Genomic DNA, 17,114 nt, shown 5'->3' with positions numbered 1-17,114 from the left:
TCAACATCTTCCTGGATACTCATTCTTCACATACATTTTATCATTTATCAGAAATTCTATCATCAAAATTTGAATCATTTCATTTAATGTGATTTTTCTGGTCTTCTCTGTACACACATCTACTGCATGACTGTCTGTCTGCTGAGGTTTCCTCTATATACCCCTGTTAAAAGTTTTTTAGTTTTAGTTTTTCCTCACTCTGTTAGGTGTTTTGGTGAGTATTACGTGATGAAGGTTACAGAGGACGCTGCATTCCTGTGGAATATGTCACAGTGATGTTGACCTTTGACTTTTTGGTTATAAAATGTCATCACTACTACTAGACATTTGTATGACATTTTGTCATAATCAGTATAGTGTTTCTGTGAGGACATAATGATCTTGACCTTTGATCTTTGACCACCAAAACCTAATCAGTTCATCCTCGAGTCAAATTGGACATAGAAACAAGTTCACTACAAAGATAAAAATGTAAACATTATGGCCTTATAACTATTTGTAATATTATGTGGAATTAATGTTACATACATATTCAAATAGCCCAGGTTGTACTGAAAAAAAAAACGGTATAGGTTACTTGCTTATATGTTAGAGTACTGAATGTACACAGTTCTTAAAATAGTAAGACAGTCAAGGTACCAGTACCTTTAAAAAGTCCCTAGAGGGTTAACGTAAAAGGTAGGGCAAAAACATGAAATGAGCATGAAAATCCAATGTTTACAAGCCAGCAGTGGTGCTAATAGTTTGTACCCCTGCCCACAAAGATCTCATAAACAGACATTAAGGAAAAACCCCTCGGTGTGGTTTTAGTAAATGTCACTATGGTGAGAATGTGGTTTGAAGAATGAGGACACTGTGGTGAGGGAAGGTGCACGTATGTGTTTGTATATGGCACCGTGACCTTATCCTGCTGGACCTCCACAGTGTCTTTTAAGAGTGCAGGAAAAAAGCAATAAAGAGGCTGATCACAGAAAGTAAGGTGCTCTCGGCTGAGTGACAGATGGTGCTGGGTGGTACCTGCAAGCTCCTTTAGGTGGTCCAGGGTGGGGATGATGGCAGGGCTCCTCCTCTGCAGGAAGAAGAGCACCATGACGGTGAGGGAGAAGTTGGTGATCCAGGCCCCAGGGATACTGCTGGTGACGCCGTGAGCTCGAGCCCAGCAGCGCACGGTGAACACCAGGAAACGCACCCGCGGGTCCAGCTCTCCGTACAGGTACAGCAACTCTGTGCTCTTGACCGCCACCCTGTGGAGAACATACGGAATCATCACTGGGCTTCTGCATGTTTAGACAGGGCTTCAATGTGCCGTTCATCTCACCATTGAGAGTGTGGAGTATTCCAGCACAATATAAGCATGAGAACTGAAATTTTTCATATGATCTGCATTTAGTAGCTTACTCTGTAATCGTAAAAGACCTTTAAAGGATGACTAGATAACAATTCAGTGTCCGAACCGCCACCCACCATTATAATGAATGTATATAATCAATAATAATAATAACAAATAGGAAACAAGGCAGTTAATGGCAGAAAATTAAGTAATATCCCAAACATTGTACAACTTTTACACATATCCTTTGATATCTCTGATGCTGATGATGTAAAATAAGAGGGAAAAAATACAGGGCTGCCCTCTGAAAGCCATTGAGTTGAATCATTACAATAACATGATAAAACAGATAGAAGCTTACAAAAATGCACAGTGATAACATGAGAAATTATAAATAAGGGGAACCATAACTGTGTTTTTATATTAGCTAGTGCACTTGGTAAAAAAAAATCCACATGACAACATGCTGAGGTAAAGTGGTTTTTAACAAGTTTCTGCTCTTGATTTTTTAGCTGCTTCATGCTGTAAACTTTACAAACTGAGTCTCTAATCAGCACAAACGACAACGAAGTGATAGAGATGGAGGGTGGTGTTAACATCTAACAGCGCTCAGAGCAAGAGACAGACTCCATGGTGGGCTGGGATTTTATACCTGACCTATTTACTTTAGGCATTAAAACGTGAGGTAGGCTACAACGTGAGACAAATATAGGCCGATACAAGAGTTCAGTGTGGCCCTGAACTAAGAAGAAAAGGAACAAATCATCGAATCTCTGTATTGAACAGTCAAATCTGATTCAAATGTCAAAATTCAGAGTCGGGTACAGCTCTAGAAACTACTACTGCAGCTGCGTTATAATGTTCGCCTGAGATGTTCTGTAAATTGTTTGTGTTAAATGTCATTACATACGAGGAACAGATTTTCAATCCCGCTTTACAATTATGTCAGTGTCCCACTATTGTTTTCTACAGTATATATTTCTAGAACAGCATCAGTAAAACCTACTGATGTGTTTTAGCGTTCTTCCAGCCTTAAACTGCCTGTATTTGAGGACATATTTAGCATTGTAACTAAATCATTTGACACTTTCCACAGATTTAGTGGGTAGTGCACTCTTTGAAATAGCTGGTTCACTTTTCTGTTTGTTCTGTATTTGTCTATTGCAGGCCTATAATAAATTGTCTGCAGAGTGTATTTAACACTGTCAAAACTGAGATTTAAAAATCCTAAAAATAAAAACTTAAAAAAGGCCCATGAATATGTAAATATGAGCAAAATTTGATGATGAGCATCCCTTTCATCCAAACACTTCACAGCCTCCTGAGTTCAGAAAGTAAAATACTGTATTATGCTGAAAGTGAAGGGTCAGTGAAACTAAACCCACATCATAGCCACCACTAGAGAGCAGCCTTCAGCCTGTCACTTAGACGGCCTCAGTCGCTCTCAGCTGCTGTTAGTTTTCTGTTTCTATGACACACACACACGCACACTGATTGCATATCTGAGGCAGGAAAATGCTGCGCTACAAAGATCTCACGGCACGATTGGAGAAAAGTCCCCCTCACATCCACCCACAGTGGGTGGTTCGCCTCCACTGCCTAAGAAACTGCAGTGTGGTTTTCTGTACGTTAGCAGGTGTGTTACACCATCAGCAGAGACCACGATAAGACCAAAAAGGCTGCAAGGAAAGAAGTGAAACACAAACAAGCCCCCTGTTTGGCCCTCCTGTTCAGTTTCGCTGTGGCAGCATGTGACTGAAGCATTGCAGCACTTCCTGCCTGAGGCCGGTTTCTGTCTGGGGCTTTTGCAACGCCAGTGCGGCCAAATGGCATTCAGGGCAACAGAAAATGAGCAGTTTCTGCGAAATAAGAGAGCTATGACCTGAGTGACATTTCGAGACATGACCTTCAGGCTATATGAAACTGACCACTGCAACACCAGAGCCATGACAAATAACTGTTCACAGTGTTTATGCATGGAAAATAGACTAATATAATACCTATGCACGGGATGAATACCTGTTGTTGGCTGTGAGGTCGCACTGGAAGCCAGAGGGCTGGTGGGCGAACCGAAGCAGGGGGCATCGTGCGTTGAGAATCTTCTGCACCCCAACACAACCAGGCCCAAACTGATCCACGCACTCCCCAATGACAGACAGGATGCTCTGGGTGACAGCTCGCTCTGAGTTGGCTCTCTTCAGCTGGTACTCCAGGGACAGACCTGATTTTGGCTGCACACAGAGAGTTTAGAGATGTCTATGATTCACACACATACTCTCATTATTACATTACACAGCTTTTTATTTAGGTTTCTAAATTCTCAATGCACCACTTATGCACTATATTGTTCCCTTCAAAGTCCCCAAAATGGAACAAAAATGTAGAATCCATTACAGCAAAATAGGAACTATCAGAGGTACTTGTTTGAAATCTGAATAATGTAAAGAAGCAGCACCAACTTGAACTGGCAGGAATCCAGTGGCTTCTTATCAGCAGGGATTATGACCTGAGTCCTGTGTATTAACTGTTTCACTTTGAGAATCCAACATAACTACAAAACAGAACAACTGATCGCATACATAAGATTAAGGCACCTATTATTTTCACATTCAATTTCTTTGCGTGTTTAAAATGTCATAAATTATTATTGAAAAACACTGCTCAAAATTGTTCAAAGTATTAAGTTCACAATATTAAAGATATAAAAGCAGCAGATCCTCAGAACTGTTTGACAGTTTTGCTTGAAATTCCACTTAAAATATTAATGAATTATCAAAATACTTGCAGATTAATTGACTAAGTGGTATATGGCTGTGTTCATATTAGCGCTTTATGTACCATGCAAAGTGCTGGCCTGACCATCGGAAGAAATCTGGGCTTCGGTGTCTTGCAGAAAGACGCCTGGAGACACTGAACGCTAACAAACTGATGAATTGTTTCTACTCTACATTATACAAGGCTATAGAGTACCAAAAACAAATTTTGGACCATTTTGATATGATGTAATCACAATTCACATTTTTGTTTACTGTATTCTTGCAGCAACACCTCACTTTAACTGCCCTATTTAGTATCCATAGGCCATATACAGACATCTACTACATGTTTACAACACACTACAGTTTTGTTGATTACTAGCTTATGATCAGTCAATTACAGCATTTGATGTTCTGTTACTTCTGAATAGCAGGCCGCTACTATGAATAACAGACCATTGCTATGGAAATAGTTCTCCTCATAAACTCTGAAGGACTTAGAAGAAGCAATAAAATCAATTTTAAAATCAACGTTTTGTGTATTTTTGTACTAAGTAGCCAGTGGGATAATGCTGTTTTATCTTTATTTTGCAATAATGATCCGTTCACTGTATATTATCCTTTACATAATGTAATTGTACACAGCTATATGCACTTTTTAAGTGTTCATTAATGTACAGTATGTTTTAGCAGTTAGAACTTGTACTACACTATAACATACATAACTAACTCTAATGAAGACATATTTCATCTATTACAACTGTGTTTAACTACTGTATGTTGTCATTCATCTATTTATGTAACAGCATCCACCCACAGGACAGGAATATATATAGTTGATGACAAATTTATAGTAAACAATTATATATACTAACGACTACATTATAGTGGCTTTAAAAGCCACATATAAAATATATATACAAATATATTTACATATACTGCATGTACTACTTAAATAAGCTAAACAGGGCTGGGGTGAAGTAAAGTGTTACCATCACTGTACTTCTTCCTTCTTTGCATTTGTATGACACCTTTATAACAAGACAGGAGAATAAATCTATGAACTAAAAGTGCAACTAAGCTGACAATGATTTTATTACTTATTGCAAGTTCTTTATAAAATATGAATTTGATACTAATAGAATGTAATTAAGTGATTCCAGGGAACAGTCACTTATGTAGTAGTGACTATTCATTTAAACACTCTTTACCAAGATGACCTTTGTTTAATTTCAAAGTAAAAGCTTCAAGGATTAAAAAAAATGCTTTGATGCAACAGCAAAGTTCGTCTAGCATTTTTTAAAATCTCTTTTGGTCTTTGCTGTTCACAGCAGTCTTCAGTTTCACTGCGTAGCTCACAAAACCTAAATGGCAGCAAATGACTGTGACCACAGCAGCTGGTAGCTGTTTCTTTTTTTTTTTTTGGAAAGGGCTAGATCTTGCAAGTGGAAAGAGGAGTTTTATTTTGTCCAGCTCAGTGTGATGCCAATCAATTTTAGCAAAAAATATTTTTCATGGCAGATGTGTCACCCCTGTTTTATCAAGCACAGCGTTCTATTTTGTAAACTGAAAATATTACATCTGCCAATATTCATGTAATCATCCTCGGTCAGCTGATGGCTTTCATTTTCACATTCAGTCCAAAGGAAAAAAAAAGGACAAACCCAAACCAAATTATTACCATCTTTGTTTTTCTCCCAGTGATGCCATCCAGGTCCAGAATCATGTCCAGGTCACAGCCCAGCTTGCCAAAGCCATTCACTGATGAGCCAAATGGCTTGATGGTGCATTCTGGGAAATAAGCAGCAGCAATGTCATTGACCAGAGAGCAGACGAGGAAACGCAGCCGACTGTTCTCTTCTGTTAGCTGATAGGCTTCAGTCAGAGAGGTCACCTGTTGGTCTATCTGAGGGGGAAAGAGTGGACAGGCCATAATTAACACAATATCTGTTTTAGACTTTCACACATGGTTTGATCTTTTAAGTTGGATCTTAACTGAATCAGTCCTTCAATCTAAACTGTATATCTGGGTGTGATAATCCAACCACTTACACTTTCCTCTCTGGAGAGTCTCTGTATGAGCTGGTTGATGGGAACAGTGGTTTGTGGCTGGCACTGTTGGCCTGACTGCTGGTTTGATGACTCCACTGAGCCGAGGTTCCTCAGTGTCAGCAGTCTCGATTTAAAGGGCACCAAGGCTTCATGGTTAACACTGGGGATGGCTGCTTCTTCAAGTAATGACGCAAGACCATCCTGGTTGGCAAATTCCACTACGGCATACACGCCCTGGAGAATAATACCCATACACACACTTTCATCATGCAAATCCTAGTATGACAGTCAAGTTTGTCTATGAATATGTTGGAAAAATAATGCTTATTTATCAGAGGAGCTTGGTCATTCACATACATAGCTTTCATAAAAGAAGTACTTGTTGATATTTCCATGTTTTGATAAATATTTGAGGATTTTTTTCTCATTGGTTCTGGAGGGGCAGCTGATGAGAACAGATCTATGTGCCTGTTCTTGCCTCTCTGCCTGGAGAGCGTACAAAGATTTGCGTCCATCCTTTTCATCTGAGAACAAAGAAGCAGAATATTTATCAATAATATAGTTTTACTTTGAAAAAGACATTTATTTGTTGTCATTGTTCACCCCTGTGTAGTAAGCATGATGTTGCAGCCAGAAACTTTGCTGCATGGTCAAAAATGGTCAGCACAATTTCCCAGAGCCCAAAGACTCTTCATTTACAAAAAAGCATAAAATCTGTACATTTAAGAAGGTGCAACAGCAAATGTTTGATATTATTGCTTGGAAAATGACTGAAGCAATTAATCGATGATCAAAACAGCAGCAGCAGTCAGTTGATTAATTTATTTAGGAGCGAATCATTCCAGCTCTGGGGATTCACTGTTGAAGACTTGAGCATAACTTGTGGTGAAGTGTTGTTATCACAAAAACTGACACCGTTAAGCAAAATGTATGCAAGCCACAAATCACAACACAGCACGTTTTATTAACTCCTAGAAGTAACTCTTCTATTCGCCATACATATCATCTATAGACAAGCAGTTCTTAAAGTCTAATCTTATCTAAAATTTAAGATAGTGGCACTTCGGGAGAGGATTTTACTAAACTAGGATTCCTTGGTAACATAAACTAATGCCGAATTTTACCGAGACCTTAATGATTCCTAAAGTTTTTCATTTTCTATGAAATACGTCGCTCGTTTTAAATTTTCGCCAGGGCTACCTAAAATATACAGATTTCTGAATGAAGTTTGGCGTGGCGAGCACTACGTGGGGTAGCTCGTATCAAGGCTAGTAAGCAGGCTAACTTGGTTTGTTTGACAGCTTGACAAAAGTTACGAACCAGTTTCGTCTTTCTAAAGTGCTTCACCTCGCGCAGCAACAACGTTTGTTCCAATATTTCTGTGAAAAAACGTCTCCACCTTCTGTAAGCACTTCACCAGGCTGCCCCTTCCCTTCATATGTAACCTGCAGACTGCTATGGAGGACGCCATTGCTACTCAGAAAGAAGTGGAAGGGCACATGCGCGTGGACATCAATACGGCAACTCGAAGGTACCAAATTAAACGCATTGCAGCGATAAACATATGGGTGATAAACACACGTATGTATGGTGGGTTACACTTCTACTGTGTCCTGGGTAGCTATTACAGTTACACATACAACGTCCCTATTTTGAATTTTTATATTATGTCTTATTATGTCTAGTTTACTTACACGTCTCTAACGTTGTTTGACCTACAATAGGAGTTCCTATTACAACAAGCAACAATTTACCGCAGGAAAACACCCAACGATTCTGAAGAATGTGATGTCCTTTGTTTCACCTATCAATTGATATGAAATTTGTTTTTCATCTGAGAAAACAAAACAAAGGGAAAACGAAACCTACAGAGAGCAAAGCTCTGGCACCAACATCGACGCCAAAACCACCCACGCGCTGCTCGAGTGAACTTCCTCTGTTTACTTCCTTCTAAACACCGACCGACCCTTTCTGGTTCAGTCAGTCTGACAGCGAGCGCTGGAGACACACAATGGAGGACTCTCCTTAAACTTCTGACTCAAAGATTACGGCAAGTACGGCATGTTTTTTACTATCTCATCTGAGGTTATTTATAGCTAATAAACTAAACAATCTGCTGACCTCAAAAAATAGCAGCCAAATATTTTATAGACTGGTTGTGACTTTTGTACATCTGGAATTATTAGTGTTTTGTTAAATTTTAACAGGGGAGAGCAGAGATGTCCGTCTGTCTCTAAAAAACATGCAAATGATACGCACAGTAACTACTAATGAGCTTTTATAGTTATTTGATTGATGATGAGCAGTTTGTGTTTTAAAGTAGGGCTGCAACTAACGATTATTTTCATAGACGATTAATCGGTTGATTATTTTCTCTATTGATTGATTAGTAGCTGTTTGGTCTATATTGTCAGCAAATGGTGAAAAATGTTGATCAAACCCTAAGATGATGTCCTCAAATGTCTTGTTTTATCCACAAACTAAAGATATTCAATTTACTGTCACAGAGAAGTAAATAAACCAAAAATATTCACAATTTAATAAGCTGGAATCAGAATTTTGACTTTTTTAAATTAATCAATTATCAAAATAGTTGAGGATTAATTTAAGGACCAGTTGGTTGCAGCTCTATTTTAAAGATGTAAAAATAAGGTCCAGGCTTTCCGAGGGGCTTCCCGGGTTTACTGTGAAACTCCCTTCATTTGCTTGGAAAACAGTATTGTAAGCTCCTCCCAGCAGCATGTCCAGCCAGCTGAATCAAAGCCTCAGTGCTTCAGTGAAGTGTCACTGACTATCCGGCGCTCCAGATGAGCTTTTCGAGTCATTCACAGACAGGATCTCTTGCAAGTCTGAACTGATCAGAAAAAAATGTCCATAAACTGACCTCCTGATGTTTTATTTTAGAGCGAGCAGCACAAGCGGACCATCAAGATGGATTACAAATATAATAGTGGAGTAGAACTGCTGTTGGCTCATATGAATATAGAAGACATCATCAACGCTGCAGAGAGACTGTATCAGCTGGAAGAAGTGGAGGAGGAGGAAGGGGGATTGTCATTCGAAGAGGAAAGTCTGTCCCAGGAGGAGATGGATGAGAACGAGGAGGCAGTAGACCTGGAGGAGTCGGGGAGTCAGCAGAAGGAATATATGAATGGGGTTGGTGGTGTTCGGTATGGGACAGTGACAGACCTCCTGTCCTTTGTCAACCTGCTGTCCAACATGCAGGCAGCAGACCGGCTGCAGCCCTTGTCTAAGGAAATGGGAGTCCTGCTGAACAAGGTAAGAGGCATCTTATTGTTTGTGCACGGAAATGAGTCTTTAATTGTTTAGATTTTGATATGATCAGCCTTCAAAACTGTTTCCGTGTTTTTTTAAAACTGTTTGCAGAAGTACATGGCTCTAAAAAAAGGCCGCTACCAGATCAACATGGACGTGCTTCTGTTTCCATGGAAATTGACCTACAAGAATCCCGGCCCTGGCCTCGTGCCTAAGGGCTCATTTGGGAAAGTCCACTTGGCTCAGGACACCACCACCAGGAAGAGAATGGCTTGCAAACTGGTGAGTCTTGCTGAGCAACGACTGGAATTTGGAGCCTGCGATGGCTTCTCGAAACTCTTGACCTTGGTGCCAAATAATTCACCTGCCAAGTACTGTTTGTTACAGCAGCTAGTCCCGTATTTGTCAACTGAATGTTCATGTCAACATGACATTTGCTGTTTTCCCTTCAAGTAAAAGAGAACAGGAACAGCTCACTTAAAAGAAGAACTAGGTCAGACTAACAAAACAGGCCAAGATTAGAGCAAGAATGGAAATTTAACTGTAACTTCCCACAGCTCCTCAAGCTGCTTGTGACAGTGTGAAATACATAATAAAATCAATATGTAGGCATGCTGTGATTTAACTCAGGTAGTTAAATCTAGCACCCTTTTACGAGGCATTCTGTTCTTTTCTTATCTGTCTGAAACTGCACTTTACACCTGCAGAGGGTGAACAGTGTGTTTACTCTTTCCTACATGGAAAATATTGACAAATGAAGTAGTTTCCTACTTATCATAAGAATGCTATGTCAACACAGCACACACTGTACACAGAGAAAGACTTACTGGCAAAAATGTCACAGAGTACTGGTAATTTCCTGCAGCTCAGAAGCAAACCTAGAATTAGTGTCATCATTTAAAAATTGGTCCACTGTGTAACAAAAATGTTTTTAAGGAATAGTTCAAGATTTTGTTTTCTTGCCAAGAGTTAGATGAGAAGATCCAAGTCTTTCTCTAGTTAGCTTAAATCAGCATGAATATTGGAAGCAGGGGGGAAAACAGGTAACCTGTCTCCGTCCTAAGGTAAAAAATGTGCCTACCAGCACCCTCTCAAAACCACAAATCATTGTTTTTAGACTTTTGTTTGTGTACAGATGAAGCAGAGTAGACCTAACACATTCATTAGTGGGATTTAAAGGTGCAGGTGGCTGATTTTTTTTTTTTTTTTTGGTCACTTTTGGACAAGGCAGGCTTGCTGTTCCCTCCTGCTCCTAGTCTTTAAGTTAAGCTAAGCCTGGCATCTCCTAGCTCTGACTTTATTGATACCACTCTCTTTATTGTAAAATACAAAACTACAGCGATTAGCTACTTGGCTCAGCTTAGCATAAAGGCTAAACTAAAATCACAAATGATTGTTTTTACATTTCTCTTTGTGCACAGATGAAACAAACCAGATATAACATATTAATTAGTGAGCTTTAAAGGTGCAGGTGGCAGATTTTTTGTACCTTTAAACAGGCTAACTGTGTCCTTCTGCTCACAGTCTTTATACTAAGCTACGCTAAACTAAGCCTAGTGTGTTCTGGCTCTAGCTTTATGGTTACTTCTCTCATGTCTTTATGGTAATTATGAAGCTACAGCCAGCAGCTTCGTGGCTCAGCTTATTGTTTTTTACATTTCTGTTTGTTCACAGATGGCACAAACTAGAAATAAAGTGTAGCAGTTTGCCTCTCTTTGCTAAGCTAAACTATATAGCTGCTGGCTCTAGCTTCATGCTTATCATACAGATGTGAGAAGTGTATCAATCATCTAAATAAATGATTCCTGAAAATAGAGCAACTGACTTATGATGCATTTATTTACATCTCATCATCATCCTCACAGATCCCTATGGAGAACTTTAAAGCAGCAGACGTGGAATTTCAGGCCCGGTTCCGCCATGAGAACATCGCTGAGCTCTACGGTGCTCTGTTCTGCGATCAGAACGTCCACCTGTTCATGGAGGCAGGAGAGGGCGGCTCTGTCCTGGAGAAGCTAGACAGCTGTGGGCCCATGAGGGAGTTTGAGATCATCTGGGTGACCAAGCAAGTCCTGCGGGGTCTTGAGTACCTGCACTCGCACAATGTCATCCACCACGACATCAAACGTAAGAACAAAACAACAAAGGCTTTGTCACCTGTGGATAGATGTACTGCATTGTACAAAGCTAGAACAAATTGTTCAGGAAATTATGTAATGTCAGTTTTTTTTTTACCCCCCTTGCGTCAAAGTCAAGCCACAGACGGATACAGTTCTTGTGAATAATTCTACTGAGTCTTAGATGCTGAGCAGGAAAGAGGTGAATCAGTCCAGACAGCCACAAACCAAATAGATCACAAAAATCAGGCAACCTTGGCAAACATGTTTTGAGGAAGTCTTCAAGGGTAGCAGGATAGACTGACAGAAAATGTGGTAGCTAATGACTTAGATTACAAGAAGACATGCTGGTTACACTGGGTGGGGCTGAGCTGAGGTTTGATGTGAGGTAGTTTCATGTCGGTCGGACCACAGCAGCGCTGCTGGAATCAAAGCATTCTCCAGAGCCGTCTGTCAGCCTCATGGCCTAAAGGCTGTTTGTGCCTGGAAATTCCAGCCCTCTTCTCATGCTCCCCCAGGGTTAAATGCAGGGTCCAGAGAGGCAAATGACTTACGACAATGGCCAGCCTGGTCCTCTGACACGTTGGCTGTGGTTGTCACTGTTTCCTGCCTGCGATCAAAATATGTAATTAAACCTCGGTGTGGTTTTTAAGTGGAAGGATGAGACTTTTTCACGAAAGGCTTGCCCTCAAATTATCTGACAGATTCCTTTGGTAAAAGCATGAGATATGCTTGACTTCTTCTTGGGAGGCTTCAATGGCTTTGTCCAGTTGAAATCAATGCAAAGCCAGTTCAGTACCTAAATATGAAGGAAGCAATCTCTGTCTGTATGAATATATGCCCTTTGGCTATTTCCAAGCCATTCATTTGATCTAAATCATCACTCTTGGCAGCCATCCCCATTTGTGTCTAGATCGATTTTCTGCCATTTTGAATTTTATCCAAACATGTCTGGATTTTTTTTATATTCAATACTTTTTTGCTACAGCTTGTCCTAATAGTTATCTCAAATGCTGTGGGCAGTGTCTCTATTACAAAAAATATCATATCTCCTGAACACTTGCTGTTACAGCTTGCATGTGCTATTACAACTACATTAAATGGACATGTAGGTATGACGTCTGAGTGCCATTTGGCCAACAGGCACTGCTGTAGCAGCATCAACCTACTATAAAGGAAGGAATCTCTGTCTGTATGAATGTATGTGTCCTTTGCATATGTCATGAACCATACATTCGATTGACTTAACACTTAACACTCTAAATGGCCACAAAAGTCATGAAGTTTTACCTTGAATGTCAACCTGCACACTGCAACATCTGAATCAAAACTACTGTTTTCTCTGTTTTCTTTAGCCAGCAACATTGTCCTGATGTCAGACAAGGCAGTGCTGGTGGACTTTGGATTGACGGTGCAGATGACAGAGGACATTTACATTCCCAGAGACCTGAGAGGAACAGAGGTAAGAAAAATACGCCAGAGATCTGATAAGAGTCTTGCAGGCTGTGCAATGCAAAAAACCCAAGTCTTCTGTTTTTTTGTAATTGCTTAGTCCAATCAATACTTGTTTTTCTATTCTGAGAGTGTTTTTCGTAGAAAAGGCAGCACTCTTGTTGACTCTCGAGTCAGGCTAGACTCCCCCAAGGTTTGAAAGAAATGAGTCTGAAGACTTGTCAGCACTTGTCTCTGTCATTTCCGAAATGATTATAGAACGTTTGTGATTGGCAAGCATTATTGCAGAGCTTTCAGTGCACTCATTGACCTCCTTGATGCTAATAATAGTCTGCTTATGCTGAGGGGTCCCAGTGCAGATGCAATCAGCACTTGGGAAATTTTAGGATTAATCCAAGAGATTTCTCACAAGCCTTTTCTCCCATCGTGTGTCTGCCCAGCTTTCCCATGTTTTGACCTGTTTGTGTGTCAGTCTAGATAACAGTAGGTTTGACTACATGTACACTGGGCCTCTCATGGCTTGGCTTGTGGAAAGTCCCAGGGCAGACACCCAGCAGTAATAAGAGTGAAGTACACTGGGCTGTTGAGGCCTACATTGGAGGGCAGCCTGGAATTTCCAGCAGAGAAAAAGATGAACTCTGCTAGTGTGTTTACTTTTCACACTTCAACGTGCTTCTGCACTGCCCTTACCTCGACACAAACAGCGTGGGCATAAAGGTTATCATGTTTGTTCAAACAGAAAAACCCTTTTAGTGCAAGAGATTGCTTCCTATTTGTTGTTAAGCACTGATGCATTCACTTTCATGTTAAACCATAAAGAGGAATCACTGTCACACCTTGTCCTCTGCAGCCCCCCTTATGTTTAATTCATGTTATGTTACCCTTCTGTCATTTAGATGTATATGAGTCCAGAGCTGGTTCTGTGTCGAGGACATAACACCAAGACAGACATCTACAGCCTGGGTACCACCATCATTCACATGCAGACTGGTAGCCCTCCATGGGTCCGGAGATACCCACGCACTGCCTACCCATCCTACCTCTACATCGTAAGTACTCTGCAATTTTTATGAGCTATGCTAGTACCATTCTTTTGCTCGGTTGGTTCTTTAAAAACCTTTTAAATGATTGATTGCAAAGAAATTTGGCACAGACATCGTATATGGTCCCCAGGGGATGAAGCTTACTGACTTCGGTGACCTCATGACTTTTTCTTTACTGCCACCATTATTGATGGTTGACATTTTTGTTTTTAGAGAAATGTCTCATTAATTATCAGATAGATTTCCACAACAGTTCTTCCAGACAGTGGCTTGAATTTTGTGGTTCTGAGAGAAATGTCTGCTTGATGGGTTGTCATACAATTAGTACAGGCATTTCTAACTTTGATTTATGACCAAATACCGTAGCTCTATCTACAGGGTTACTACTGCGCTCTGGCCCGCTTGTGTGTTATCCTAGTTGTATATATCCATGAATTGAGAAAAGAGGGTTGCACTCAGAGGTAATAACCAAATGCCCTAATAAAAATTAGTGACAATCCCATCAACTTTTAACTCTACTTTGTTTTGAGTGCTATTTCACATCATAGCAAATGTTAAAGCACCACCAATCAATATTAATCTACATATGTATTATCTCCCCTCAGGCCTATTCAGCCTTTTAGTGTCTTTCAGCTCATTCTTTTGGTTTTATGGACAACAGCTTTACTGTTTCAGTGTAGTCTTGTCACTCTCTTAGTGTCACTTTCAGCCCCAGTAAGCAGCTGGTTTAATTTTTTTTAGTGAACATAGTTGAGCATTTTGCAGCTAAAGAGCTAGACATTTTCCTCAGGACATGGTGAAGACCTAAACAGAGCTAAAAGTAGAGTAAATATTGGACCAACAATCATTAGGTGGACACAAACACGACTCCAGATGAATGTTTTGATCTGAGGTTGCTGGATGGTTAAATAGATAATTGTTAACGAGTGTCAACATTGTTTTAACAATTTGTTTCAGCTGCCATAAAGCATTCAAAAAAAAAAAACTGTTTATCACAGGATTAACATGCTAACAAGTACTGAATTAAAAATGAAAAAATCTCTGATTCCAGCTTCTTAAATGTGAATATTTTTTGGTTGCTTTTCTCCTTTATGACAGAAAACAGATTATCTTTGGGTTGTGAGCAAAACAAGACATTTGAGGACCTCACCTTGGGTTTTAACTGAAAAAATAAAGAAAGAAATAAACAGATTAATCAAGAATTATAATAATCATTAGTTGCATCCCTAGTTACATTAACTTTACCACAATGACTACATCAAAGTCCAAATCTAATCTGATAGTTTGACTTTCACTGCATTTTGCATTACACCCTCACAGAGCCACTAGCAAAGCCACTGTATGACACTTAGATGTTGTGAGATTGACACTATCTTGTATACTGCTGCATTAAAAAAAACCACACACACTTTTCCATGACCCTGATCACATCCTCCACAGCCTAGCCCTAAATGACAAATGCTTGACGTGACTGATTTCCATGTGTGCTCTAAGGTTCATTTTGTCAGTCTCTACTTCTGTTTTTTTGTTTTCCATGACATGGGTTCTTTGCTAACACGAAGTCCTGTTTCTGTTTTTTAAATGGCTATCAGCTCTTTTAATTTAGACATTTACTCACTTCCTCATGACACTGCTGTCATGGAGAACTCGTGTTGCTTAAGTCAGTTCTACAGGTCGAGCTTTCATTGCATTTTACTACCATCAAACTTGTTTTACGAGCTTTTGCTCATAGTAATACTGAAAAAAAAAAAAAAAAACTGGGCCACAGCTGGTGGGGGACTTCTGTGCAGCCTGTTGTTTTTTGGTGATCTGGAAGTCTTGTCTGTCTTTGTAACTTGTTGTTCTCTCATGCTGCAGTTTTCTAAGGCCCTTTTTGTCTTATCTCTCTCCCATCAGATCCACAAGCAGGCTCCCCCTCTGGAGGACATACCGGAGGACTGTAGCCTGGCCATGCGCTCCTTCCTGGAGCGAACCCTGGAGAGGAACCCTGCTCTGCGGAGCACGGCATCCGAGCTACTGAAGGACGAGGCCATCAACCCATCAAGGGAGGATCAGCCGCGCTGCTGGAGCCTTGACTCAGCCATGGAGGAGGTCACCCACACCATGCTACGGCAGCAGAGCCAGCACCACGACACCACACAGGGTAAGGACCTAGGCGCTGTGGCGAATTCAGTTCCACTGCTAAATAATAAGATACTTTCCCTATTTTAACACATATTCTTTTCTCTTTTTTGCAGAATCTTCTCTGTACTCTGAGGACTCTGGCCACATAAGGAGAAAGGGTTCCTTGTACATTGACCTGGGGGCCTTGTCAGGTTACTGTAAACTGGTGACTGGACCCCCAGCTTCAGAATATGGCTAGCACTGGACCACAGCTCACCATTTATTTGCCTGAGTCCAAGTCGAAGCTAGTTCATTACTTTTGTAGGCTTCTAAGTGTGGCTCATCCTGCACTGTTGGAGGACTGACGAAGAGTTCAGACTGGTGCACAGCTGCAGGCGCCATGGCTCATTGAGGAACTGCAGTTGTTTACAAGATTGTATTGAATGGAATTAGCTCAACCTTGATGCTAATATGGACTGATGTGACTCAACAACACTGCAGGACAGTGGTAGGAAGAGAAGCATTACGTAGCAGTGAGCATTAAATGTGAGCTAATGGTAGAACTCTCTACGGAGTTCTTGTACATGCTCTATTTCAGTGTGCTAGTTAACACAGTAATCAAATATATGTTTTATTCTCATGAAACTATGTATAATAGTCTTTAAAAAGAATATATTTTATCACTAAAATTTGTAAGCTATCTGTTATGTGTGCACCATGCAGACGTGTGATATGTAGTTCTTTTTGGACTTCCTCTTGTCAATTCCTGTGGAATATTAATAGCATTGTGATGCTGTGCAAATGAGGCTTCTGTGGAATGCATGTGATACCTAACTTGTGTTTTGTACATCCTGTGAGATGAGGACTGCTGTGCTTTTTACTGAAAAAGACAATTGTCGTACTTCTGTTTTCTTTAGTGTTGAGCGTAGAAATTGCCCAAAGTTTGAAAATGTGTCATTATGCAATAAATGAAAATGAAAATTAC

The 17,114-nt window shown here is 40.3% G+C and overlaps 2 protein-coding genes across 3 annotated transcripts in view; one reads left to right on the top strand and one right to left on the bottom strand.

Annotated features, from left to right (window-relative positions):
- mtpap (mitochondrial poly(A) polymerase) overlaps nucleotides 1-8,311 on the bottom strand; it is a 20,166-nt gene extending 11,855 nt beyond the window's left edge. The window contains exons 1-7 of the mRNA XM_084710378.1: nucleotides 8,302-8,311; nucleotides 8,008-8,175; nucleotides 6,496-6,662; nucleotides 6,139-6,372; nucleotides 5,768-5,992; nucleotides 3,350-3,561; nucleotides 1,018-1,244 (exon numbers count right to left, since the gene is read on the bottom strand). Coding sequence (XP_084566504.1) covers nucleotides 1,018-1,244; nucleotides 3,350-3,561; nucleotides 5,768-5,992; nucleotides 6,139-6,372; nucleotides 6,496-6,662; nucleotides 8,008-8,175; nucleotides 8,302-8,311 — 1,243 coding nt within the window. The remainder of the gene's footprint in view (nucleotides 1-1,017; nucleotides 1,245-3,349; nucleotides 3,562-5,767; nucleotides 5,993-6,138; nucleotides 6,373-6,495; nucleotides 6,663-8,007; nucleotides 8,176-8,301) is intronic.
- Nucleotides 8,052-17,114, top strand: map3k8 (mitogen-activated protein kinase kinase kinase 8). 2 transcript variants are annotated; one of them, XM_084747027.1, is made up of 8 exons: nucleotides 8,052-8,188; nucleotides 9,043-9,417; nucleotides 9,526-9,696; nucleotides 11,280-11,541; nucleotides 12,887-12,993; nucleotides 13,880-14,032; nucleotides 15,923-16,169; nucleotides 16,264-17,114. In XM_084747027.1, exons 2-8 carry the CDS (start codon nucleotides 9,070-9,072, stop codon nucleotides 16,386-16,388), a joined length of 1,413 nt encoding a protein of 470 aa, XP_084603153.1. In that variant the 5' UTR covers nucleotides 8,052-8,188; nucleotides 9,043-9,069; the 3' UTR covers nucleotides 16,389-17,114. The 2 variants fall into 2 exon arrangements, with proteins under 2 accessions (XP_084603153.1, XP_084603155.1); XM_084747029.1 differs by having other exon boundaries at nucleotides 8,064-8,192.

Source organism: Lutjanus erythropterus, chromosome 21, assembly GCF_056507025.1.
Source record: "Lutjanus erythropterus isolate fLutEry1 chromosome 21, fLutEry1.hap2, whole genome shotgun sequence".
Taxonomy (NCBI): domain Eukaryota; kingdom Metazoa; phylum Chordata; class Actinopteri; order Lutjaniformes; family Lutjanidae; genus Lutjanus; species Lutjanus erythropterus.
Note: the sequence above shows the minus strand (reverse complement) of the source record. Positions and strands in the feature narration are given on the sequence as shown.

Excerpts from the sequence above, each read along its gene's own strand:
- map3k8 (XM_084747027.1), top strand. The coding sequence starts at position 9,070 with ATGGATTACAAATATAATAGTGGAGTAGAACTGCTGTTGGCTCATATG. Across the intron at positions 9,418-9,525 it reads TGGGAGTCCTGCTGAACAAG|AAGTACATGGCTCTAAAAAA; the intron begins GTAAGAGGCATC and ends AACTGTTTGCAG. Across the intron at positions 14,033-15,922 it reads ACCCATCCTACCTCTACATC|ATCCACAAGCAGGCTCCCCC; the intron begins GTAAGTACTCTG and ends CTCTCCCATCAG.